The 26,121-nt window shown below is 42.6% G+C and overlaps 1 protein-coding gene across 2 annotated transcripts in view; it reads left to right on the top strand.

Moving 5' to 3' along the window:
* Positions 1-26,121, top strand: part of LOC140480836 (WD repeat-containing protein 48) — a 122,494-nt gene that overhangs the window by 31,580 nt on the left and 64,793 nt on the right. For both annotated transcript variants that reach the window (XM_072576301.1, XM_072576300.1), the window contains exon 2: positions 10,389-10,529. In XM_072576301.1, the coding sequence (XP_072432402.1) occupies positions 10,389-10,529 (141 nt within the window). The remainder of the gene's footprint in view (positions 1-10,388; positions 10,530-26,121) is intronic.

The raw sequence follows: 26,121 nt of genomic DNA, 5'->3' as shown, positions 1-26,121 counted from the left end.
TGTATCTGACCTCCCAAAATGCAACACCTGACACTTGTCCAGATAGATAAATTGGAAAGTTGGGCAGTTTAAATTCTATGTCCTGCTGTATCCTTTGGCAACGTTCCTCACTATCCAAAACTTTTATCAATTTTCATGTCGTCTGCAAACTCACTAATCAGACCACTTATATTTTCAGCCAAATCATTTTACAAACCTGCCCACATACCTCTGAAACCACTTTACATCAAGTTGTGTTACAGTGGTGTGGGGAATTTTTCTTACCTGCCCCGGAATATTATATATAGTTTTAGTTTCTGTATTTTAAAGAAGGATATAATTAGTTTGGAGTCGCTGTCGTGAAGGTTCACTAATTGGTTCCTAGTATAAGACAGTTGTCCTATGATTTAAGGTTGAGTACTTTGAACCCACAATCTCTGTGTAGTTGAGATGAAGAATGGTGATCTTGGTGAAATATCCAAGCTTACAAAGAAGTTTCACCAGGATCTACTGAGATGTTTATTTCTTTTGTTTGGGGAATCCAAAACCAAGAGGTGCCCTGTTTTAGGATAAGGATTTAAATGTGCTGAGGTTGGATCTCCTATTTTTAATAGAATTGTGGATGTGACATCATTGAAGGCATTTCTGTTTGGGATAGACAAGTTTTTGGTATCTCTGGAGAGAAAGCGGGAAAGTGAATTTGAAGACCAAGATCGGCCATGATCATCTTGAATGATATAGCAGGCTCAAATGGTTGAATAATGGTTTCTCTTGATCCTGTGTATCTATCCAATTTCAGAATTGGTTACCACCACTGCAAGCTTAAACACTTGAGACAATTTAAACATTTGATCTAGTGCAACCCTGTAAGTTGAATATAGCTTGAATTCACGATTACTCTCCTTTTTAACATTCCGTGTACAATCCTGTTATTGAATTGCCCACAGTCAATGGCATGAAGCTGGGGCTTTACCATTTAGTCTAGTTTAATTTCTAATCAGTTATAAAACATGACTTTAGGTCAGTTGTTTGGAATTCTGAGGAAGCTTATTTCTTGACTCATCAAAAACTGTCCATTTATAAGGCACAAGTCAGCAGAGTAATTGAATACTGACCATTTGCCTGGATGAGTGCAACTGCTCTAATATTCGAGAAGCTTGACACCATTAAATGCTAAGCAGCTGTCTTGATCAGAACCCTATCAACCACTTGCAGCATTCTCTGTCTTCACCACAGACATACACTTACAGCAGCATGCACTTTATGCAAGATGCACAGCAGCAACTTGCCAAGTCTTCCTTTGACATTACCTTCCAAACCTGCAATTGTCTCATTCCAGTTTGTGAACCAGGGAAAGACAAGGGCTGTAAATGAATTGAAAGACCACTATTTTCCATCCAAGCTCATATCATCCTGAATTGTCATTCTTTCACTGCCACTCTGTCAAAATTCTGGAGCTCCCTTCCTAACATCCCTGTGGGAATATTCACACCACTTGGATCATAGCAGTTCAACAAAATGGCTCACCACTGGTCTCGAGGGTGACTAGGAATTGGGAATAAATGTTGGTTTTGTCAGCAATATTCATATTCCAAGGTGAATTTTAAAAGAAACTTGCCACACGATTTTTAAAAAGCTAAGTTTGCATGATGCCTTTAGCAGACTTGCTGCACCAAATTATGACCCAGCCCAAATGAACCCCCCTTGCCTCGTTTTGTTTAATATTTAAAACACTGGCAAGGTGATTTCTGTGCTCCTCTGACAGTTTGGCAGATGCCTAGTTTGGGAGATCTTTTTATTAACTGCTTCATTAACTTCTTTTTTTATATTTGTCCACATGGACATTGCTGGCTAGGCCAATCTTTTTTAATCAGCCTGCTCAGATATGTTATGAAACATCTATGGAGCAGGTGGGACAACTCAAAGGACTCCTGGCTTAGAGGTAGTGATAACTAATAATAGTTATTTATTAATTTGCACCAGAAAGTCAGATCAAGGCCAGTGTTTATTGTCCATTCTTTATTGCATTGGCGGAAGTGTTGATAAGCTGTCTCTTGAACTGCTGCAAATCCTGGCGTATAGGACACCTTCAGTACTGGTTAGATGGAGTTCCAGGCTTTTGACCCAAAAACTCTGAAGGAATGGAGATACATTCCAAATCAGGATGCTGTGTGGCTTGGAGGGGAACTTGCATGCATTAATGTTCCCACATACCTGTTGCTGTTGACATCCAACTACAACAAACATCACCCTTTCTGCTAGGTATGTTTCCAATCAGAAAAGAGTTTTACCCTGAACTCCCATTGACTGTAGTTTTTGCTTGGGCTCCTTGATGCCATACTCTATTCAATGCTGCCTTATAGTTAAGGGCAGTCACCTCCAGTTCAACTGTTTTGCCCATTAGTGGGCCAAAACTCTAGTGAGTTTAGATTAGAGTGGTGCTGGAAAAGCACAACATCTCAGGCAGCATCCGAGGAACTGGAAAATCGACGTTTCGGGCAAATGCCCTTCATCATGAACTCTAATGAGGTCAGGGGCCAAGTGGACCTGGTTGAACCCAAACTGAACGTCATTGAGCTGATTATTTCTTTTGAGTGTGATGTATAATAGTATTGTTGATTACTACTTCCATCACTTTGACCATTTGAGAGTAGATTGAAAGAGCAGTGATTGACAGGGTTGGATTTGTCCTGCTCTTTCTTCATTAGGTTTAGGATATATCTGGGCAATTTTTCACATTGGGTTATGTTGTACCTCTACTGGAACAGTTTGACTATCATGCAGCTAATTCTGGAGCACAAATCTTCGGTATTATTATTGGAATATTGCAATGTTGGTGTCTTCAAATCTTTTGATTTCGCATGGAGTGAATTGAATTGTTGAAGACTGGTATCTGTGATGCTGAGGTTCCCGGGTGAAGATGTAAAGATGTTTCTTTTGTTTTTGGCGTTTAGAATTATATTTTCAAAAAATTTATTTGCGCAAATCAGGCTGATTTTTTTTTTCTCTCTGGGTAAAGTTGGATTGATTTCTAATTTATAAAGATAATTTCACTAATTTGACAGTTATGAAAGTAATGAAGTTAATTCATGTTTTTATTGTTTTCGACAGCAACACAAAAACGTAAATGTGGACCTTGCATTTGTTAATGTAACAGATAATTTCAACCTCTTCCATTAGAAAATGGGTAATAGTTTGTTAATGTCCATCTTTGCCTCAATTTTTTATTTTGACTGATTTTTATTAATAAATCTTAATATTTCAAGCATATGTCTCTAAAGCCTTGCTAAGGACTGAAAGTGACCTTGTAAAAGGCAGTGTTTTGAGTTTCTGCTGTAGACTGAGGCTTACAGCAAGAGGCTGGAAGAATGCAGCAAGCCAGGCGGCATCAGGAGCTGGAGAAGGTGATGTTGTGGGTGTAACCCTTCAGGGCGCAGGGTGAGGTGTGTGTGTGTGAAGGGGTGGTGGGGGCAGGGTGGTGAAGTAGGGATAGGTGAAGACAGGTAGAAGGTACAAGCTGGTTTGTCAATGGAAGGAATGAATCCAGGAGGTGGGCAGAAAGAGTGGAAGTGTGGGGAGGGGCTGGGAAGGGAGGTTATTTGAAATTGGAGAACTCCATGTTGAGTCGTCTGGACTGTAGGATGCCCAGGTGGAAGATGAGGTGTTGTTCCTCCAATTTGCAGTTTGATTCATTGTGACAATGGAGGCGGCCAAGGATGGTCATGTCGGAAAGGGAGTGGGAAGGGGAATTAAAACGGGTGGTGACTGGGAGGTCCAGTTGGCCCCTGCAGGCCTGGCTAAGATGCTCAGCAAACCATTCCCTTAGTTTATGTTTGGTCTCCCTGATGTAGAGAAGACCACATCGGGAGCCCCGGATACAGTAAACTAGGTTAGGAGAGGGGCAGGTGAACCCCTGTCTCACCTGGAAGGACTGTTTGGGGCCCTGGATCGAGGTGAGGGGGGGTTGGTGTGCTAGAGGCTTTTGGATATTTCCTGGTTGCAAGGGAAGTTACCTGTGGGTTCATTGGGGAGAGTGGTGCAAACCAAGGATTGGCGAAGGGAACGGTCCTTGTGGAAGGTGGGGAGGGGAAGATGTTCTTGGTGGTGGGGTCTAGTTTGTGTTGGCAGATGTGTTTAAGGATGATGCGTTGAATGCAGAGACTGATGAGGTGGTAGGTGAGAACAAGGATACCTGTGACTTTATTCCCCGTTCCATTGCTCTAAACCCCCACCCAAACCCAATAGAAGTGGTGCAGTGGAAGACTGTCTGGCTAATGGAGGGGGGGAGGAAAGGCACGTTGTTCAAAATAGGTGGACATCTGGGATGCTTGGGAGTGGAATGTTTCCTTGTCTGAGCGGAGGAATTGGGAGAATGGGATGGAGTTCTTGCTGAATACTGGGTAACAGGTGGTGTAGTCCAGAAAGTTGAAAGTCTACGGGTTTGTAGTAAACATCTGGAGACTGTCGCCAGAGATGGAAATAGAGTAGTCAAGAAAGGGGAGGGAGGTATCCAAGATAGACCAAGTGAATTTGAGGGCAGGATGAAAGTTGTGGACTAAGTCAGTGAACTGTTTCAATTCAACCTGGGTGCAGGATGCTACGCGAATGCAGTTATCGATGCAACGGCAGAAGAGTTGAGGCACAGTGCCTATGTAGATACTGAAGAGGGACCATTCGACTTAGTTAACAAAGAGGCACGAATAGCTGGGGCCCATCCAAGTGCCCATGGCCATCCCCTGGATTTAAAGGAAATGGGAAGAGTTAAAGGAAATGTTACTAACGGTGAAGACCAGTTTGGCAAGGTGGAGGAGGGTATGGGTGGAGGGGGACTGGATGGGACTGTTGGAGAAGAAGGAGCGAAAAGCTTGGAGGTAGTCTTGTGGGGTATGGACATTTATAAGGACTGCACGCCTATCGTGAAGGTAAAACTCTAAGGACCAGGAAACTGGCTGTCACTGAAGAGGTAGACTGCATTGTTGGTGTCCCGGATGTAGGTAAGAAGTGCCTGAACTAAGGGGGAGAGAATGGACTTGAGATAAGGCCGAGATGAGTTTGGTGGGGTAGGAGCATGCCAGGATGATGGGTCGGCTAGGGTAGTTGGGCTTGTAGATCTTGGAGCAGGCAGAACTGGGCAACATGGTGCTGGGGAACTGAGTTTGGAAGCAGTGGCTGGGAGATCACCAGAGGCAATGAGGGCACAGACAGTGCAAGTGTTTTTGGCCTGATGGGTCACAGTGGGGTCATTGGCAAGAGGGAGGTAGGATGTGGTGGTGGAGAGTTGGTGTTTGGCCTCTGTGACATAGACTGCCTCTGTCCTGCTTTTGTCAGCAGGTTTGGTGAACCAGGGGTAGGTGCAGAGAGAATGGAGCACTGCACATTCGGAGGGGTGAGATTGGAGTGGGTGAGGGGTGCGGAGAGATTGAGGCAGCCGATGTCATGTTGGCAGTCTGCAATGAAGAGGTCTAGGGTGGGTACAAGGCTGGTGGGAGGTGACCAAATGGAGGAGGAGGTGGCAAAACAGCTCCATGTTATGACAGGGGCAAAGGGGCACAAATGTGAGCCCTTTCCTGAGGACAGACCGTTCGGTCTCCGTGTTTGAAGTCAGGGGCGATAGTAAATATGTGACAAGGCTTGGGGATGGGGTTTTGGGGGCTCCTAACGGGGCTGAAGGAGGTGGGGGTGGCGTCTGCTTCTTCAGTGACAGCCAGTTTCCTGGTCCTTAGAGTTTTACCTTCACGATAGGCGTGCAGTCCTTATAAATGTCCATACCCCACAAGACTACCTCCAAGCTTTTCGCTCCTTCTTCTCCAACAGTCCCATCCAGTCCCCCTCCACCAGCTGTCAAGCCTATGTCCTCGTTGATCTAGAATCAGTGGTTTGTGAATGTGCTGGCCCTGCTGTGGCTCATCATTTGAGTGAAGAATCATTTTCTTTTTAATTGCACTTTTAGACGTGAAGCAAATGGATCTTAATCCCTGGGAAGCAATCATTTGAAATGTAGTACAACTGTCATTCAGAAAAAAAGTACTTAATGGCAAGAAAATAAAGATGAATGTTGTAAGGTGGTATATTGGTGTAAAACAATATTGTAGTGTTTAGTAGTAAGTAAATTCAGTTGCTCCCATGTCTGTCCCAAATTCAGATCTCCCTTTTTATGTAGACATAAACATGAAGTGAACTGGACACTGCACAAAGTAAATGCAATCACTTTCTGAAAAAAAAATTGCGAAACAATTCGATGCAGGTATGAAAGCTGCAAATCCCATTCCTGAACTGACACTGAGGTCAATCAGTTTCTTTCAACATGGATGCTGAACTACTTGGATCAATGATGGGAGTAAAAGTATTGAGTCTTCACGAGGTTATTCTGTGAATGCAGCTATCGAGCAAATGATGCTCTTGTCTGATTTTATGGGCAGATGCTGAAGCTTCTCTCTGGTCATGTACCAGGTATCCAGAAGTAGTAAAAAGTGGAGTAGTACCTGCCTGTATGGATTGATTAAGTTGCTGAAGCTGTTAATGAGTAGGAATCTAGCTGTCTTCCACATCCAGCAGTGATGTTTCAATTATTGAGTTGGACCAACATTACCACTGGAGTCTCTCATAAAATGCAGGTATGAAAGGGGAAAAATATTGCACTCATACCGCACCTTTGACTGCATTTTGTTATGCAAAGTGTCATACAACTGGTGTGATGTATTGTACAAACCGAGATTGCTGTTGATTCTTTAATCACTTAGAATGGGCACAGGATTCATTAATATCTAAATCTCATTCTTTCAAGTCACATTCCTGAGTTAACTTAAGGTATTATATATTTTAAAGAAGTGAAATCTCAGCTCAGACAATGCATTGAAGGTGTGTTCATGTCACACTACAGGTGACCCCGTTCTCACGTGTGCACACAGCCATACACGCACCCACATTCGTGTGCGCATCCTCTCACAGGCATATACTGTCACACTCACACACATGTGCGCACATTCTCCCTCTCTTCCCCCACCCACATGCTCTCCCTCTCCCTCTCCCTCCACACCCCCACCCTCTCTTGCGCTCCCTCTCTATACGCGTATGTTTGTGCGAGTGAATTTATATTGGCAAATACATTTTGTTTTGTCAAAAGGCACACAATCTGTAGGCAGTCATCTTAGTTATCTCAGCAATGTGACACAAAAGAAGTTCTGGGATTTACGCATTAATGAATTGAAACCTGCAACTCATTCTAAATGATTAAAGTCTTATCAGCAATCTAGGTTTGTTCAATACATCACATCAGTTGTATGACATTTATAGCGAGAGATCAAAGTTCTGTGTACTGTGCTCCTGCCCCACGAGCTACCTGAGGAAGGAGCAGTGCTCTGAAAGCTTGTAATTCCAAATAATGCAAGGTTATTGTCCAGCTGGTTTATGTGATTTTTAACATAGTCAACCTCAGTCCAACGTTGGCCCCTCCACGGAAATGTGGAGGCTGTTTTAAAGTGCACTTGTTGCGAGTGTTGAATACTTGCTGAGACAGGTAAGAAATGGTAAGATAAAGGAGCCTTGGGTGACGAGAGGAGTTTCTCATCAAGAGGAAGAAGGAAGCTTACTTACTTATGATTGAGGAAGCAAGGATCTGACACAGCTTTAGAAGATTACAGGGTAGCGAGGAAAAGACTCCGAAATGGACTGAGGGGAGAGCTGTGAAATGCATTGGTGGTATGATTAGGGAAAACCTAAAGATGTTCTACACTTTGAGAAATGAGAGAATAATCGGAGAGAGGGTAGGGCCAATCAAAGATAGTGGAGGGAACTTGTGCCTCGCATCTGAAGAGGTGGGGGGAGTCCCCAACTAAGTTTATTTTGCTTCAGTGTTCATTAGAGACTGGCCTTATTGATGGTGAGAACAGCATGGACCAGGTTAATAGGCATGAACAGATTTTGATTTGATTCCCTCCAGTGTGGAAACAGGCCCTTCGGCCCAGCAAGTCCACACTGACCCTCCGAAGAGTAACCCGCCCAGACCCATTTCCCTCTGACTAATGCAGCTAACACTACGGGCAATTTAGCATGGCCAATTCACCTGATCTGCACATCTTTGGACTATGGGAAGAAACCGGAGCACCTGGAGGAAACCCACACAGATACTGGGAGAATGTGCAAACTCTAAACAGACAGTCACCCAAGGCTGGAATTGAACCTGGGACCCTGGTGCTGTGAGGCAGCAGTGCTAACTACTAGCCACCGTGCCGCCCAATATTCAAAAAGTGGATGTGCTGGAAATTCTGGGAAATACCAAGATAGATAAGTCCCCAGGGCTGGATCAGATATATATCCAAAGTTACTAGGGAAAGTGAGGAATGAGATTGCTGCACCTCTGGCGATGATCTTTGCATCCTCACTCTCTCCATGGGAGTAGTACAGGCTGATTGGAGGGAGACGAATGTTGTTCCTCTGTTCAAGAAAGGGAAATCCTTGGGAATAATAGACCAGTCAGTCTTATGTCTGTGGTAAGCAAGGTACTGGAAAGGATTCTGAGAGCTAGGATTTATGACTCTTTAATCAAACTACGTTTTTCCAAATATAGTCAACATGACTTTGTGAGGTGCAGGTCATGCCTCACAAGGCTTATAGAGTTCTTTGAGGATGTGATGAGACAAGTTGTAGGTCGCGCAGTGGATGTGCAGAATGTGGATTTCAGTAAGGCATTTGATAATGTTCCCACAGTAGGCTCATTCAGAAAGTTAGGTATGGGATACAAGGAAATTTGGCTGTCTGGATACAGAATTGGCTGGCTGAAAGAAGACAGTGAGTGGGAGTGGATGGAAAGTACTCCGTCTGAGGTCAGTGACCAGTGGTGTCCCACAGGGCTCTGTTCTTAGGCTTCTGCTCTTTGTAGTTTATGTAAATGCCATGGATGAAGAAGTGGAAGGGTGTGTTAGTAAATTTGCTGCTGGCACAAACGACAGTGGTTTTGTAGATAGCATTGAGGGCTGATGCAGGCTACAACAAAACATTGACAGGATGCAGAGCTGGGCTGAGAAGTGGCAGATGGAGTTCAAACTAGATAAATGTGAAGTGATTAATTTTGGAAGGTCGAATTTGAATGCTGAATACAGGGTTAAAGACAGGATTCTTGGCAGTGTGGAGGAACAGTAGGATCTTGGGGTCCGCGTACATAGATCCCTCCAAGTTGCCACCCAATTTGATAGGGTTGTTAAGAAGGTGTATGGCCTTCATTAACGAGGGATTGAGTTTAAGAGCTGCATGGTCTTGCTGCAGCTCTCTCAAACCCTGGTCAGACCACACTTGGGATATTATGTCCAGTTCTGGTCGCCTCATTATAGGAAGGATGTTGATACTTTAGAGAGGTTGCAGAGGAGATTTACTAGAATGTTGCTTGGATTGGAGGGCTTGTTTTATGAAGAGATGTTGAGTGAGCCATGGCTTTTCACACTGGAAGGAGGAGGAAGAGAGCAGACTTGATAGAGGTAATGAGAGGCATAGCTAGAGTGGATAGCCAGAGATTTTTCCCCAGAGCAGAAATGGCTGTCATGGGTCATAATTTTAAGGTGATTGGAGGAAGGTATTGGGGAGATGTCAGGTTGATTCTTTACACAGAGTGGTGGGCGCATAGAATGCGTTGCCAGCGGTGGTAGTCGAGTCAGAGACATTAGGGACATGTAAGCGACTGCTGGACAAGCACATGGGTGGCAGTAAATTGAGGGGTGTGTAGGTTAGGTTATCTTAATTAAAGGTAAATGCTAGGCACAATATCGTGGGCTGAAGGGCCTGTAATGTGCTGTACTGTTCCATGTTCTGTGTTCCACATGGCCAGAATTAAAATATCACTCAGATACTAAAAGCCTATTTTACTTGCAAAGTAGTTGTAAAATAGGTTGGAAAGGTTAATACAATCTAACCATAAATCCGGATTTATGAGAGCAGTGAAGAATTGTCAGTCTTATTCTTTGATTTGCAAGCTGGCATTTTGACAAGTTTCATCATAAAGTTTTATCCTGCTTTTGAGATCTACAGAGGTTCTAGTGAGTTCCTCTGTGTAAGTTATAGTGTGTGTAAGTATGTGTTATGTAGTATCTTATTTACACTTGTTAAACTCTAGGTCTAGTACCTAGCTTGGCTTGACAACAATAGATATAAAGGGACTAGGCTGACTGAGTATTCAACATTGCTCAACAAATTACCAAAATAGGGAGGATGTTTTCATAAATAGTCTCCTTTAGCCTGTATGTGAAGAAAGGTGTTTTTTTTAAAAAAAGGGCTGCTGCAATTTTAATTCCCTGCATCAATAATATTTGTTCCTATAAGTAGTCACAACATAATTCAGCCTATATAGCAGCTTTTGTTTTATGTAATGATGCGACCCTTTTGCAGTAATGTTATTAATGGCTGACTGTTATTGACTTCAGGTATCGTATGTGATTCGAGATGAAGTAGAGAAGTATAATCGTAATGGCGTTAATGCACTTCAGCTGGATCCCACATTAAACAGACTGTTTACAGCTGGTCGCGATTCAATAATCCGGATATGGAGTGTCAACCAACACAAGGTGAGAAATTTGGGAGCATGTCTTTGACACCGCACACAGTAAGAGTATTAAAATGTGCAATCTCAATATTTATTCTAGAATTGGCAGTAGGAGAATGTTGGGGTTCCATCAATGCAAAATGTACATTGTGTAAGTAGAGTTCCCACCAACCTTTTTGTATCATGATGCAAAATACCTGAAAATATTTTCATGAAATATTGAGATTATAAGGCTAATGTATATTAATTTTGATTTGGAGATTGTGTGGGGGGGGAAAATAGTCTTGTGCTAGAGAATCGGTCATGATCAAATTTGATGGGCTGATTGGCCCACTCCTCTTCCTCTGTCCCTGTGGACTCTTCGAGTCAGAGGTTTGCAGTACAGAAGAAAAGCTCTTTGTCCATCAAGTCTGTACCAGTCATATCCACGTACCTCACTGTTCGAAGCCCATTTTCCCATGCTTCGCCCATTGTCTTGTATGCAATGGCATCACAAGTGCATATCAAAATACTAATTTAATTCCTGGGATTGTGAAAAATTTGTCAATCTGTCATTCAGAATTCAAACTAATTATATCTTTCCAATAGTATTAACAATTTCTGGCTATTGAAGGTTGATTAAGCACAATCTTTGTAAGGGTGTTGGTGATTGTTGTCCTGGATAAACAGGTCAACAATAGGTGTGCCACATTGAAAGTAAATTTAATAAATCTGGTCTTTGAGCTAATAGAAAAGGGAGCCATTGAGGATAAACCATTCAGTTTCTAAAATAAGCTACTAAAGATGCTAGAAATCTGAAGTGAAAGCAGAAAAAGCTTAGAGATATTCTAGTCAGATATGTGGAGAGAGAAAAAGAAGTTAATCTTTCAGGTTGATGACCTTTTAGATGGATCATTTATTTCTAGTTTTATGAGGTGTCTTATTGGACTTAAAGCATTATAGTCATACAGCACAGAGACAAACGCTTTGGTCCAACTTATTTGTACTGACCTGACATCCAAATCTGATGCAAAAGAACTTCAGCAAAAACTAAACATCTTGTCAGCAGATCCAAACGCTCCATGCAATCATCACAGGAATTCCTAGACAACTTCAAGAACAAAAACATAGACGAGGACAAAGCAATGGTCTAATTTGATATAACAGCACTGTTCTCTTCAGTTGACAAAACTTTAGCCATAGAGACAACAGTCAATCTCCTGGACAAGCAGAACAGCTGACACGATGGGGAACCTAGCAACAAGTGCAGCATACTCAAATCACTAGACTCACTTCACATTCAACAACCAAATATGTGAACAGATCAATAGAAAACCTGTGGGGTCACCTATCTCTGGGCTCTTAGCAGAAGCAGTGATGCAGAGACTGGCACAACAGCCCTCCCATGAATCCAACCCAAACTCAAGATCAGAAATGTGGATTACACTTTTTTTTAATCATTTAAGAGAACAGAAATTGAGAACACACACTGGATTATAAACACCATGCTCACAGGGATCAGATTTATGTGAGAGGAGGAAACCAACAATCTACTCCCATTCTTGAATGTGATGGTAGAAACAACAGAGAACGGTAAATGTACCAGAAAAGTGTACAGGTAAGCCCCACATACTAACCAAGTCCTGCACTACAACAGTAACCACCCAAACGCACAAGAGAAGCTGCATTAGAACCCTGTTCAAAAGGGCTACAATGCACTGTTGACCTACGAAAGGAAGAACACTTCCATAGAGTATTCACCAAGCACTGATACCCCCACAGCTTTATCTGCAGATGCCTAACAGACAACGTAATAAGGACATGCCACAACTCAACACACTAGCCATGCTACTGTATATTAAAAAGCATTGTGAAACTAACAGTCAGGTTTCTTCAACCATGATAGCCCATAAACCAACAGCCACGCTCAGATAACCACTCACTAGATCAAAAGACCCTCTACCCATGATGTGCTGGACTAATGTAATTTACAAGATACCATGCAAAGACTGCACAAAAATCTATATAGGACAAACAGGCTGACAATTAGCAATCTGTATTCATGCGCACCAACTAGCCACTAACCACCACAAACAGCTGTCCTGAGTAGCTATACACACGATGACAAGGAGCACAAATTCAACTAGGGCAGCACAAAGATCATAGGACAAGCTAAACAAAGGACAGTCAGAGAATTTCTAGAAGCATGGCACTCATTCACAGACTCCATTAACAAACGCATAGACCTAGACACAATATATCAGCTGCTACAACAAATTATTGCTACTATCTGCAATCGAAAGTAGCTGGAACAGAACCAAATAAATTCAGAAGAGACAGTACAGCAGCGCTTCACAGAAAACTCCAAAGCACTTAAGATGTCACCTAGACAGGGGACGAAACACCTGCAAATCACCTTCCCAACTCTGTGAACATGCCCACAACTATGGCAATGCCTTAATCCTTTGCAATTTGCCTGACAGCACAACAGATCCATGGCAGGTGCCACCTTCCTGGCCTTGCACTCATCCCTGGAACATCTGGATAGCAAGGATACATACATCAGGCCCCTACTTCTTAACTACAGCTCTGCCTTCAACAGCATAATTCCAAACAAACTCATTGCTACATTCCGAGACCTAGATCTCAGCTATTGCCTCTGTAACTAGGTCCTCGACTTCCTGATCCATAGACTGCAATCAGCAAGAATAGGTGACAATATCTCCTCCACCGTAGTCCTCAACATTGATGCCCTGCATGCTCAGACCCTACGATATTCTGCCTCAACTTCATTGACAAGTTGGCTGACGATAACTCCATTGTAGGTTGGATCTCAAATAACGACGAGACAAAGCACACTGAAGGGATTGAGTGCTTTGCAGCATGGTGTAAAGATGACAGTTTCTCCCTTAATGTCAGCAAAACAAAGGAGCTGGTCATTGACTTCAGAAAGTGGAGTGGAGCACACTCTCCTGTCTGTATCAACGGTGCTGAGGTGGAGATAGTCAAGAGTGTCAAATTCCTGGGAGTGTTGGTCACCAACAATCTGTCCTGGTCGACCCACATCAATGCGACAGTCAAGAAAGCACAACAACTCTACTTCCTCAGGAGGCTAAGGAAATTCAGCATGTCCACAAAGATTCTTACCAACCTTTTATAGGTGCACCATAGAAAGCATCCTATCTGGATGCATTACAGCCTTGCCTGCTTCTCCCAAGACGACAGTTACAAACGTAGCCCAGTGACTCCATCTAGACTTCCTGCTGCCTTGTGAAAGCAACCAACATAATTAAAACCCCCCCCCCGCCCAACGTTGTACACACTCCACCGCCCTCTTCCATTCAGCAGAAGATGTAGAAGTTTGAATACAAGTGCAAACAGTTTTAAGAACAGCTTCTTCCTTGCTATTATCAGATTTTTGAACAGACCTCTTGAATGTTAATGTTATTCTCTCTGTCTGCACCTTCTTTGTAGCTGTAACACAGTACTCTGCACTTGGTGTGGTATGATCTGTCTGTTGAGCAAGCAAAACAATACTTTTCACTGTATCTCGGTACATGTGACAGCAATCAAATCAAATCAACTGACGTGAAATAATGTCCCACATGCATGAATCCTTCTACCTTAGTTCCTGCGTACCCAACATGTCTACTGGTATCGCCAGGGTCTCCCATTAATTATTGTCTACTAAACAATGCTAATAATGTGGTCTAATAGCATAGCCTGGCCATTGTAATTAATGCCACTTGAGCATACACTGGTGTTTATACTTCACACAAAGCACCTTTTATCGAATTGCTTCTCTATTTCCTTGTGAACCTGTCTCCTTTTGTGATTCTCTAGCTTCTTCTTAAATACATCGGTGTTGTTAGCTTCAAACACTTTCTGTCATCGTGATCTCCACTTCTAACTACTTTTGGTTAATGATGTTGCTCAGAGTTCCTTCTTGGATTTATTGGTGACTATTATGGTCAATAGTTCTGGACTTGTCTACCCGATCAAACTCCCTAATAATTCTAAAGATCTCTAGCATGCATTCTTTAATCCTGTTTTAATTAGAAAATCGCCTGGCCTGTTTAATCCTTCCTGATAGCTAGATATGTCTCTGTTCTTGTATCATTCCAATAATTCTTTTCTTGTCATATCCTTTTTGGAACATAATACAATTCCTACAAACTGTAAATTTTAGGAAACCCGCACAGACACAGGGCAAATGCGCAAACTCCACACAGACAGTTGCCCAGGATCCCTGGCGCTGAGAGGCAGCAGTGCTAAGTACTGGGCCACTGTGCCACCCGAAATGAATACGCTTCTCCACATGACTCTGCAAATAGTCTAGCAAAACTGTCACTTTTTAAGATTGTGAATAACAGCATAGAAATTGGGTTTCTATTTATTATAAATGGCCTGTGCCATTCACTTAAATAAATCACTTAAATGTCTGCAGTTAAATTGCAAAGAGCACAGTTGATCTTGCTAAAAATAAATGCTTTTTCCCTTCCTCCTCCGCTCCTTAGCACAGTTTGTTCCATGCTGCAGAAGTCTGTTATTGGTAATAAAGTTTGAAATGTCAAGAGAGATTGAGGCCTAAGTACTGAGAAATCTAGAAATTTATTAATGCATTAACAATGTCAATCATCAATCCCCATTGCCTCAAGAACTCATGTATCCCTTGCCAACTTGCTCATGATCTCTATTAATATTTGTATAGTATCAGGATGGCAGTAAAGTAACTGAAGAATTTGAATATTGAATTTTGCCAGACTAAAGGTGGTCATTCAAGCTGCTACGTCTGTGTCATTTCCTTAAAAGCCTGGGAGAGCTGTGCAATTTAAACCCACACGCGTTTTGTTTCCCCCATTACCCTACAAACTGTCATCCCCAATGGCAAGTTCAGTTGAGGTTTGAATGTACGAGTATCAGCTTCCACTCGCCTTTTCTTGTAGAATATTCCAGATTTTTACAAGCCTGTATGCGTATAGGGAAAAATCTCCTCCTTTTCCTTGTGCTTCTCTGAACAGTTGTATGAAATCTAGGTGATTCTGGGAACTGACTCATTTGCCTGAGAGAATTTCGCCCTAGTTGCTCTATCTAAACCCTTATAATTTTGAATTTCTTCCTCTCTTTCTTCTCCCACATCCTTTGTTCTAAGAACAATTCAACGTCTGCCCCTCTCCACATATGTGAAGTTTTCTATTCATGGTATTTTCTATATTACTGTTAAATCTTCAACGTACCTTCACCAAGACTTTCACATCCTTTCTAAAGTGTGGTACCTTAGACTTCATATTTTATTTCCTCTAAGGTCTAATCTGAGATTTGTAATGATTTACTATGACTGACCTGCTTTAGAGTTCAGTCTCTAAAGCAGGTCAATCATACTGAGTCATTACAAATGCTCCCACTCCTCCATTTTCAACAGCAGCAAGAGCAAGGACCAAAGGACTGCTGGGAAGGTACATTAATCCTTTTAAAACTTAACTCGTGTATAGGCAGAGTGCACACTGAGCACACAGGAGCAGACAGGGGACTGCTGAGGAAGTGAGGTATATTTGGGCAGTATCCCCCACACATCCTCCTCCTCTAACTTTAAAAAAAAATTGTGAGCCGGATTGGTAAGGTTGCTAGTTTGTCTACTGAGATAGTGTGGGCTAAAGTTAGAAACAGGAATAGAGAGGTCACCCTGTTGGGATTTTTCTGTAGATCTCTTAAAAAGTTCCTGAGATGTAGAGGAAAGGATTGCAAAGATTTTTCTGGATAGATGCAAAAGTAGCAGGGTCGTTGTTATGGGAGACTTTAACTTTCCAAATATTGTCTGGAAATTCTATAGTTAGAACTTTACATGGGACAGGTTTTGTCCAATGTGTGCAGGAGGGTTTCTTGACACAGTATTTAGATAGACAAACAAGAGGCGAGGCCACATTGGATTTGGTACTGGCTAATGAACCAGGGCAGGTGTTAGATTTGGAGATAGGTGAGCACTTTGGTAGTGACCACAATTCGGTTACGTTTACTTTAGTGATGGAAATGCATAGGTGTATACCGCCAGGCTAGAGCTAAAGCTGGGGAAAAGGCAATTATTGTGCAATTAGGCAAGATTTAGGATGTGGAAGAAACTGCAGGGATGGACACAATTGAAATGTGGAGCTTGTACAAGGAACATGTACACTTATTTGGAAGGGCAAGGACTGATTAGGGAAAGTCAACATGGCTTTATACATAGGAAATCATGTCTCACAAACTTGATTGAGTTTTTTGAAGAAGTAACAAAGAGGTTTGAGTAAAGAGCTGTGGACGTGGTCTATATGGACTTCAGTAAGGCATTTGGCAAGGTTCCCCATGAGACACTGATTAGCAAGATTAGATCTCATGGAATACAGGGAGAACTAGCCATTTGGATACAGAACTGGTTCAAAGGTAGAAGACTGAGGGTGGTGGTGCAAGTTTGTTTTTCAGATTGGAGGCCTGTGACCAGTGGAGGGCCACAAGGATTGGTGCTGGGTCCACTACTGTTCGACATTTATACAAATGATTTGGATGTGAGCATAATCGGTATTGTTGGTAAGCTTGCAAATGACCCCAAACTTGGAGGTGTAGTGGATAGCGAAGAAGGTTACCTTAGATTACAACAGGATCTTGATCAGATGGGTCAATGGGCTGAGGAGTGGCAGATAGAGTTTAATTTAGATAAATGCAAGGTGCTGTATTTTGGAAAGGCAAATCAGGGCAGGATTTATACACTGAATGGTAGGGTCCTTGGGAGTGTTGCTAACAAAGAGACCTTGGAGTGCAGGTTCGTAGCTCCTTGAAAGTAGAGGTGCAGGTGCAGAAGGTGTTTGGTGTGCTTTGGTTAGAGTATTGAGTACAGGAGTTGGGAGGTCACGTTGAGGCTATACAGGACATTGGTTAGGCAACTTTTGGAATATTGTGTATAATTCTGGTCTCCTTCCTATCGGAAGGATGTTGTGAAACTTGAAAAGGTTTAAAAAAGATTTAAAGCGGATTTGCTGGCGTTGGAGGATTTGAACTAAAGGGAGAGGCTGAAAAGGCTGGGGCTGTTTTCTCTGGAGCATTGACTGAGGGGTGACCTTTATAGAGGTTTATACAATCGTGAGGGGCATGGATAGTGTAAATAGATAAGGTCTTTACCAGGGGTGGAGAGGGTCCGGAACCAGGTTTAGGATGAGAGGGGAAGATATAAAAGAGACCTAAGGGACAACTTTTTCACGCAGAGGGTGGTACATGTATGGAATGAGCTGCCAGAGGAAGTGGTGGAGGCTGGTACAATTGCAACATTTGGATGGGTATATTAATAGGTAGGATTTGTAGGGATATGGCCCTGGTGCTGGCAGGTGGGATATTTGGTCAGCATGGACAGGTTGGACCGAAGGGTCTGTTTCCGTGCTGTACATCTCATGACTGCAGTGTTCTACTAAAGAAGTTGAATCTCTTGTCTAGAGGAAGAAGGAGGCTAATGTAAAGATGAGACATGTAGGCTCAGTTAGGGTGCTTGAGAGTTAAAAGTTAGCCAAGAAGGACCTAAAGTGAGAGCTACAAGAGCCAGGAGGGGACAAGAGAAGTCTTCGGCAGGTAGGATCAAGGAAAACTCTAAAGCTTTCTATAGGTATATCAGGAATAAAAGAGTGACTAGAGTAAGATTAGGGCCAGTCAAGGACAGTAGTGGGAAGTTGTGCATGGAGTCTGAGGAGATAGGAGAGGTACTAAATGAATATTTTTCGCCAGTATTCACAATGGAAAAAGACAATGTTGTCGCAGAGCATACTAGGATACAAGCTATTAGACTAGATGGGATTAAGGTTCATAAGGAGGAGATTTTAGCAATTCTGGAACGTGTGAAAATAGATGTGTCCTCTGAGCCGGATGGGATTTATCTAAGATTCTCTGGGATGCTAGGGAGGAGATCGCACAGCCTTTGGCTTTGTTTTTTGTTGTCATTGTCTACAGCAATAGGGGTGGCACGGTGGCACAGTGGTTAGCACTGCTGCCTCACAGCGCCAGAGACCTGGGTTCAATTCCCGCCTCAGGCGACTGACTGTGTGGAGTTTGCGCGTTCTCCCCATGTCTGCGTGGGTTTCCTCTGGGTGCTTCGGTTTCCTTCCACAGTCCAAAGATGTGCAGGTCAGGTGAATTGGCTATGCTAAATTGCCCGTAGTGTTAGGTGAAGGGGTAAATGTATGTATGGGTAGGTTGTGCTTCGGCGGGTTGGTATGCACTTGTTGGGCTGAAGGGCCTGTTTCCACACTAAGTAATCTAAGCAATAGTGGCAAAAGACTGGAGATTAGCAAGTATTGTCCCCTTGTTCAAGAAGGGCAGTAGAGACAACCCCAGTAATTATAGACCAGTGAGCCTTACTTCGGTTGTGGGTAAAGTGTTGGAAAGGATTATAACAGAGAAGATTTATAATCATCTGGCAAGATATAATTTGATTAGGGATAGTCAACACAATTTTGTGAAGGGTAGGTTGTGCCTCGCAAACATTATTGAGTTCTTTGAAAATGTGACCAAAGAGCTGAATGAGGGTAAAGCAGTTGATGTGGTGCAAAGTGTTTGTTAAGGTTCCCTATGGTAGGCTATTGCAGAAAATCTAGAGGCATGGGATTGAGGGTGGCTTAGCAGTTTGGATCAGAAATTAGCTAGCTGATAGAAGAGAGAAGGTGGTGGTTGATGGGAAATATCCATTCTGGAGTTCAGCTACTAGTGGTGTACTGCAAGGATCTGTTTTGGAATCGCTGCTGTTTGTCATTTTTATAAATGACCTGGATTAAGGCGGGGAAGGATGGGTTAGTAAATTTGCGGATGATACTGAGGTCGGTGGAATTGTGGATAGTGCGGAAGGATGTTGTAGGCTACAGAGGGACATAGATAAGTTGCACAGCTGGGCTCAGAGGTGGCTAATGGAGTTTATTGCAGAAAAGTGTGAGGTGATTCACTTTGGAAGGAGCAACAGGAATGCAGGGTTCTGGGCTAATGGTAAGATTCTTGGTAGTGTGGATGAGCAGTGAGATCTCAGTATCCATGTACATCCCTGAAAGCTGCCACGCAGGTTGATTGGGTTGTTAATAAAGGGTACAGTCTATGAGCTTTTATTGATAGAAGAAATGAGTTTCGGAGCTATTAAGTAATGTTCCAGGTGTACAAAACTATGGTGCGGCCACACTTGGAGTATTGCGTACAGTTCTTACCGCCGCATTGTAGGAAGGACGTGGAGGCATTGGAAGTGGGTGCAGAGGAGATTTTCAAGGGTGTTGCCTGGTATCGAGAGAAGGTCTTATGAGGAAAGGCTGAGGGACTTGAGGCTGTTTTTGTTAGAGAGAAGGTTGAGAAGTGACTTAATAAAGACATACAAGGTGATTAGTGGATTAGATAGGGTGGATACTGAGATCCATTTTCCTCCTGTGATGGCGAGGATGAGAGGACATAGCTTTAAATTGAGGGGTGGTAGATATAGGACAGATGTCAGAGATAATTCCTTTACTCAGTAGTAAGGGTGTGGAATGCCCCACCTGCAACAGTAGTACACTTGCAAACTTTAAGGGCATTTGAATTGTTATTGGATAAATATATGGATGATAATGGAATAGTGTAGATTAAATGGGTTTAAGATTGGTGCCACAGGTCGATGCAACATCGAGGTTCAAAGGGCCTGTACTGTGCTGTAATGTTCTGTGTAGTCTTTCTATTTAGAAAACGACCTCTTTTTAAACATCATGTTGAAGTTGTCTTTCAAACATTGTCAATGTGCACCATGCGGTCTCTACTCTGAACCCCTTAAAATATTTGATTCAAATTCTACTGATTCACTGTCTGTCTTCCCATGTGCATCACCACTGTTTAAGTCTCTATACCCAAGAAAGAGATAACAATTCTCTTAAGGATTCCACAGCAAAGTTCAGTAGATTGATAGATTGCTGGGATGAGAATGTTATAGGAGGAAAGTTTGAATAGAATGAACCTATATTTCCCAATATTTAGAGGAATAAGATGAACACATCAAAATGCACAAGATTGAGAAGACCTGGGAAATAGCGTAGGGCAGATGACATGGGGGAGCACTTTGTGACCAGTGACCATAGTTCTGTTAATTTTTAAATAGTTATGGAGAGAGACAAAACTGGTTCACAGGTTCAAGTTCTAAACTGGGGCACGGCAAATTTTGATGGAATTAAAACGGGAATTTGCAGGGGTTGATTGGAGTGGTTTGTTCGCAGGCAGAGGGACCTCTGGCAGGTGGGGGGCTTTTAAAACTGAGATAGCTGGAATTCTAGATCTATATTCCTGTGAGGATGAAGGGCGAGGTTGGCAGGAATAGGGAACTTTGGATGACAAGATATTGAGGCTTTGACCAGAAACAAGGAGGCATGGCTCAGCTACAGGCAGCTGGGATCAAGGGAATCCCTGGAGGCATATAGAGGATACAGGAGTTTACTGAAGAAGGAAATCAAGCGGGCGAAAGTGGGCACTAGATAGCCTTGGCTGAGATTAGGGTCAATCCAAAGAGGTTCTTCCAGTATATTAAAGTGAAAAGAATTACGAGAGAGAATAGGATCTTTCGAGGACCAAAGTGGACATGTATGTATAGAACTGCAAGAGATGGGCAAGGTCCTCAATGAATATTTCTCCTCTCTTTACCGTGCAGAAAGACATGGAGACTTAGGGAAATTACTGGTAAAACTTGGGCACAGTCAATATCAAAGTAGAGGAGATGTTTGATGTATTAGAATGTATGAAGGTGGATAAGTCTCCTGGCCCTGACCAGATATATCCAAGAGCACTGCAAAAGGCTAGAGAAGAAATTGTAGGGGCCCTGGCTGAAGCTGTTGCATCGTCATTAGCCGTGGGTGAGGCCCCAGAGGCTGAGGGTAACAAGTGTTGTGCTCTTATTCAAGAAGGGCTGCAAAGAAAAACTTGGGAACTATACACCAGTAAGCCTAACATCTTTTGATAGAATCTTCTCAAGTAAACTTCCCTGAGATAAGATATATATGCATTTAGGAGTAGTCCACATGGCGTTGTGTGTGGGAGGTCATGCCTCACAAATTTAAGAGTTCTTTGAAGTGACAAGGAAGGCTCACGAGGGCAGAGTGGTAGACAGAGTCTGTATGGATTTCAGTAAGGTTCCACATGGTAGGCTACTCTGGAAGGTTTGATCGCATGGAATCTGGTGCACAGTTAGCTTGATGGTAAGAAGCAGAGGGTAATAGTGGAAGGATGATTGCCGGACTGGAGGCCTGTGAATAGTGGAGTTCGGTACTGGGCCCATTGCAGTTTGCTTTCTATATTAATAGAGGCGTAGAGATGTACAGCATGGAAACAGACCCTTCGGTCCAACCCGTCCGTGCCGACCAGATATCCCAACCCAATCTAGTCCCACCTGCCAGCACCCGGCCCATATTCCTCCAAACCCTTCCTATTCATATACCCATCCAAATGCCTCTTAAATGTTGCAATTGTACCAGTCTCCACCACATCCTCTGGCAGCTCATTCCATACACGTACTATCCTCTGCGTGAAAAAGTTGCCCCGTAGGTCTCTTTTATATCTTTCCCCTCTCACCCTAAACCTAAGCCCTCTAGTTCTGGACTCCCCGACCCCAAGGAAAAGACTTTGTCTATTTATCCTATCCATGCCCCTCCATTTTGTAAACCTCTATAAGGTCACCCCTCAGCCTCCGACTCTCCAGGGAAAACAGCCCCAGCTTGTTCAGCCTCTCTCTGTAGCTCAGATCCTCCAACCCTGGCAACATCCTTGTAAATCTTTTCTGAATCCTTTCAAGTTTCACAATATCTTCCTGATAGGAAGGAGACCAGAATTGCACACAATATTCCAACAGTGGCCTAACCAATGTCCTGTACAGCCGCAACATGACCTCCCAACTCCTGTACTCAATACTCTGACCAATAAAGGAAAGCATACCAAATGCCGCCTTCACTATCCTATCTATCTGCGATTTCACTTTCAAGGAGCTATGAACCTGCACTCCAATGATTCGGATGAGAATGTAGGAGGCATGATTAGTAAGTTTGCAGTTGAGACTAATATAGGCGCTAACGTAGACGGTGAGGAATGTTAACAGAAATTGCAGTAGGACCTTGATCAGTTGGGGAAGTGGGCTGAGAAATGGCAAATGGAGTTAAATATAGATAAGTGAAGTTGGTGTTCTAGCCTTCGTCAGTCAGAGCTGAGTATAGAAGTTGGGAAGTTATTTTGCAGATGTATAGGAGATTGGTGAGGCTGTACTTGGAGTATTATGCTGAGTTGCTATAGAAAGGATGTTATTAAACTAGAAAGAGTGCGGAAGAAATTTACAAGGATGTTGCCAGGACTCAAGGGTCTGAGTTATAGGGAGAGGTTGAACAAGCTAGGACTTTTTGTTTTCCCTTTGGAGCGTAAGTGACTGAGGGGGGATTCTTATCCAAGTGCATAAGATCATGAAAGGGTGAAAGCACTCAGTTTTTTTTTCTCAGGGTTGGGGGAATTGAGGAGAGGACATCAATTTAAGGTTAGAGGGGAAAGAATAAAAGGGAACCTGAGGGGCAACTACTTTTTACACAGAGGGCTGTACCCATATGGAATGAGCTGCCAGCAAAAGTGGTTGAGGTGGGTACATTAACAACATTTAAAAGGCATTTGAACAAATATATGGATAGGAAAGATTTAGGAGATGGGCCAAATGCAGGGAAATGGGGTTAGTGTGGATGATTATTTTTGGTCAGTTTGGGCCAAAGGGTCTGCCTCTGCGCTATTGGACTTTTTAAAAAAAAAAGACTTGACATGATAGCTCCTGAGGCACTCTTTTCCCTAACTGAGGAATCAACAACTAAGAGGCATTGCTACACCATTCAGGACTGACATAAGACAGTGATTCACTCAAGTTGCAAATTTTAGGAATCCTCTACTTGAGGGAGCTGTCATTGAGTAAATTGAAGGTTCAGATTAATAGATGTTTGGAATCCAGAAGCACTCTGGGTATAACATTCTTGTTCAGCCACTTTATTAAATGGAGCAAGCACTAGGAACTGCTTGGTCTATATCCTTTTACTTATGTTTTTAGCTTTGTACTTATCCACATCAAACTGTATTGGTCTCAGCTCCACCTTTAGGGTCTCCTAACTTGCAGTGGACAGTTTAAAAGCCTGTTCATAATATCCTGAAATCTGCTATTGCTCCACTCACTACTCACGATGGTAATACATTTGTTTAATCTGCATTTATGTGTAAATCAAGAAAATCAATACTGACCCCTGGTGGGCTCACTGCACTCTTTTGTTCAGTCAGAAAAGCTTCATTTCCAGCTACTTTCTGCATCCTGAACTGTAACCAAATATGGGTTCAAGTTACTACTGTGTTTTTCGTACTATAGCCTTACCATTTTTTAAGTATGTCTGTAAGATGGTACTTCATCTAATGCCTTTTGAGAATTCTGTGTATACATATCTGTATCACCTTCATCAATCCTTTGATATTTCAAGTGACTCATTCGGGTTAGTCGCTTCCAATTGCTTTTAGAAATTATTGTTTGTCCCTTACTAACATACACTGACCCAAATAACAACTAATTTTGTTCCTGATTAAAGTGTTTTATACTTTTCCCACTGCAGACATGAAATTGGTTAGCTTGTAATCATAAGCTTTATTCCTTTTCTTTTTATCTGTTTTTAGAATGCTGTAGAGCAGAGGGTTGTGAATGTATTATCGTTGAGTGCACTGAAGGCTGGGATAGGCAGATTTTTAGTCTCTGAATCGAGGGATATGGAGTGTGGGCAGGAAGGTATAATTGAAACTGAAGATAAGTCTTAGAATCATATAATACAGTCAAACCCTTTTGGTCTGTCGAATCTGTACTGACAAAGCTATATATAATCTACACTAGTCCTTATTTTCCAATACAGTCCAGACCTTGAATGTTATGACACTCGAGTGCTTATCCAAGTACTGTTTAAAGGTTGTGAGGCTATTTGCCTCACCACCACCAAACCAGGTCGTGCATTCCAGACCCTCACCACAGAGACTCCATGCTCTTGTTATCTGTACCTCAACTGATAGAACATAGAACAATACAGCGTAGAATAGGCCCTTCGGCCCTCGATGTTGTGCCGACCTGTGAACTATTCTCAGCTCTTCCCCCTACACTAGACCATCGTCATCCATGTGCTTATCTAAGGATTGGTTAAATCTCCCTAAAGCGGCTGAGTTGACTACATTAGCAGGTAGGGCATTCCACGCCCTTACCACTCTGTGTAAAGAACTTGCCTCTGACATCTGTCTTAAATCTATCACCCCTCAATTTACAGTTATGCCCTCTCGTACAAGCTGACGTCATCATCCTAGGAAAAAGACTTGTATACCATGTTAGCCACTCTAGTAACATGCCCTGCCACCTTTAGGGGTTTGTGGGTAAACAATGCCAACAAGTTATTTGTATTGAATGGCAAAGTTGCCCTCTGTTATATTGTCTTCTCCAGCTCTTATTTCCAAGATTTAATAAGCCAAGTGAAAGGACATATTTTCATCTTAGTCCTAAATGAATGGTGCCTTATTCTGAGATTGTGCTTCCATGGTCTAGATGCTCAGTCAGGAAACCCAAAGTGAGAGTACCATGTCAAGACCCATTACAGCCTTTGTAAGTCTAAATAGATGATTGTATTTGGGTCTAAAAAGGAAGTACCATAAGCACTATATACAATGATAATATCAGGTAGACCTGAGAGTAGCAATGTTTAGGTCTTGAGGGAAGAGACTGAACAGTTGGTCCCTCTCAAGGTCTCTGTAACAATGTCGAGCATGCCAGTATATGGTTTGACTAATTGTGAATGTGCCATAAGCTGCAAATTAAATATATTTTGAATCTTTTTTTAAAAAATTCATTTCTGGCATGTGCACTGTTTTGGCTAGACCAGCATTTATTGGCCAGAGGAGGATTGAGATTCAAACAAATTGTTATGGGTTTGGAGTCACATGTAGGTTAGAGCAGGTAATGACACAAGTTCTTCCCTCGAGGAGACTAGTGCATCAGGTAGGTTTTTCTGACAATTAACAATTGTTTCATCACTGCATTATCTCAATTTCAGACTTTTGTTTTTGAGTTCAAGCTCCTCCACCTGCCACAGCAGGATTTGAACCTGGATCCCCAGCATACTATCTGTGTCTCTGGATTTAGTATTTCAGCAATTAATGCCACTTGGCCATCGCTTCCCCAGGGAATGGTTTTCTTCGACACAGTAGACCAAGCAGGTCCTGTAGTTTCCTACACTTCAATAGGGCAGCAGCAGCACCTTTTCTTTATTTTAAATCTTCTGTGTCGTAAATAACTGCAACCCTGGCACCAATATTTACATTCACGAGTTGTAGCTTGCCAACTTGAAAATTCCCCATTTGTCTCTACTCTTTTTGCTTCTTGTCTGTTGACCAATCCTCTGTCCATATTAATACCCTCTACTGCGTATCTTTGTGCTCACTTTTTGTATTGCACCTTATCAAATGGCTTATTCAGAGTACAAGTACACTCCAACTAGTAGTTCCTCTTCATTTTGTGCTCCACACTCCAAAACGTGCTGTAAATCTGTCCAATGCAAATTCCCTTCTGTGTGCATTGTTATGGCTTCCTTGATGTGTTT

Source organism: Chiloscyllium punctatum, chromosome 8, assembly GCF_047496795.1.
Source record: "Chiloscyllium punctatum isolate Juve2018m chromosome 8, sChiPun1.3, whole genome shotgun sequence".
NCBI classification, from domain to species: Eukaryota; Metazoa; Chordata; class Chondrichthyes; order Orectolobiformes; family Hemiscylliidae; genus Chiloscyllium; species Chiloscyllium punctatum.
The sequence above is the reverse complement of the archived record's forward strand: the minus strand, read 5'-3'. Positions and strand labels throughout refer to the sequence as shown.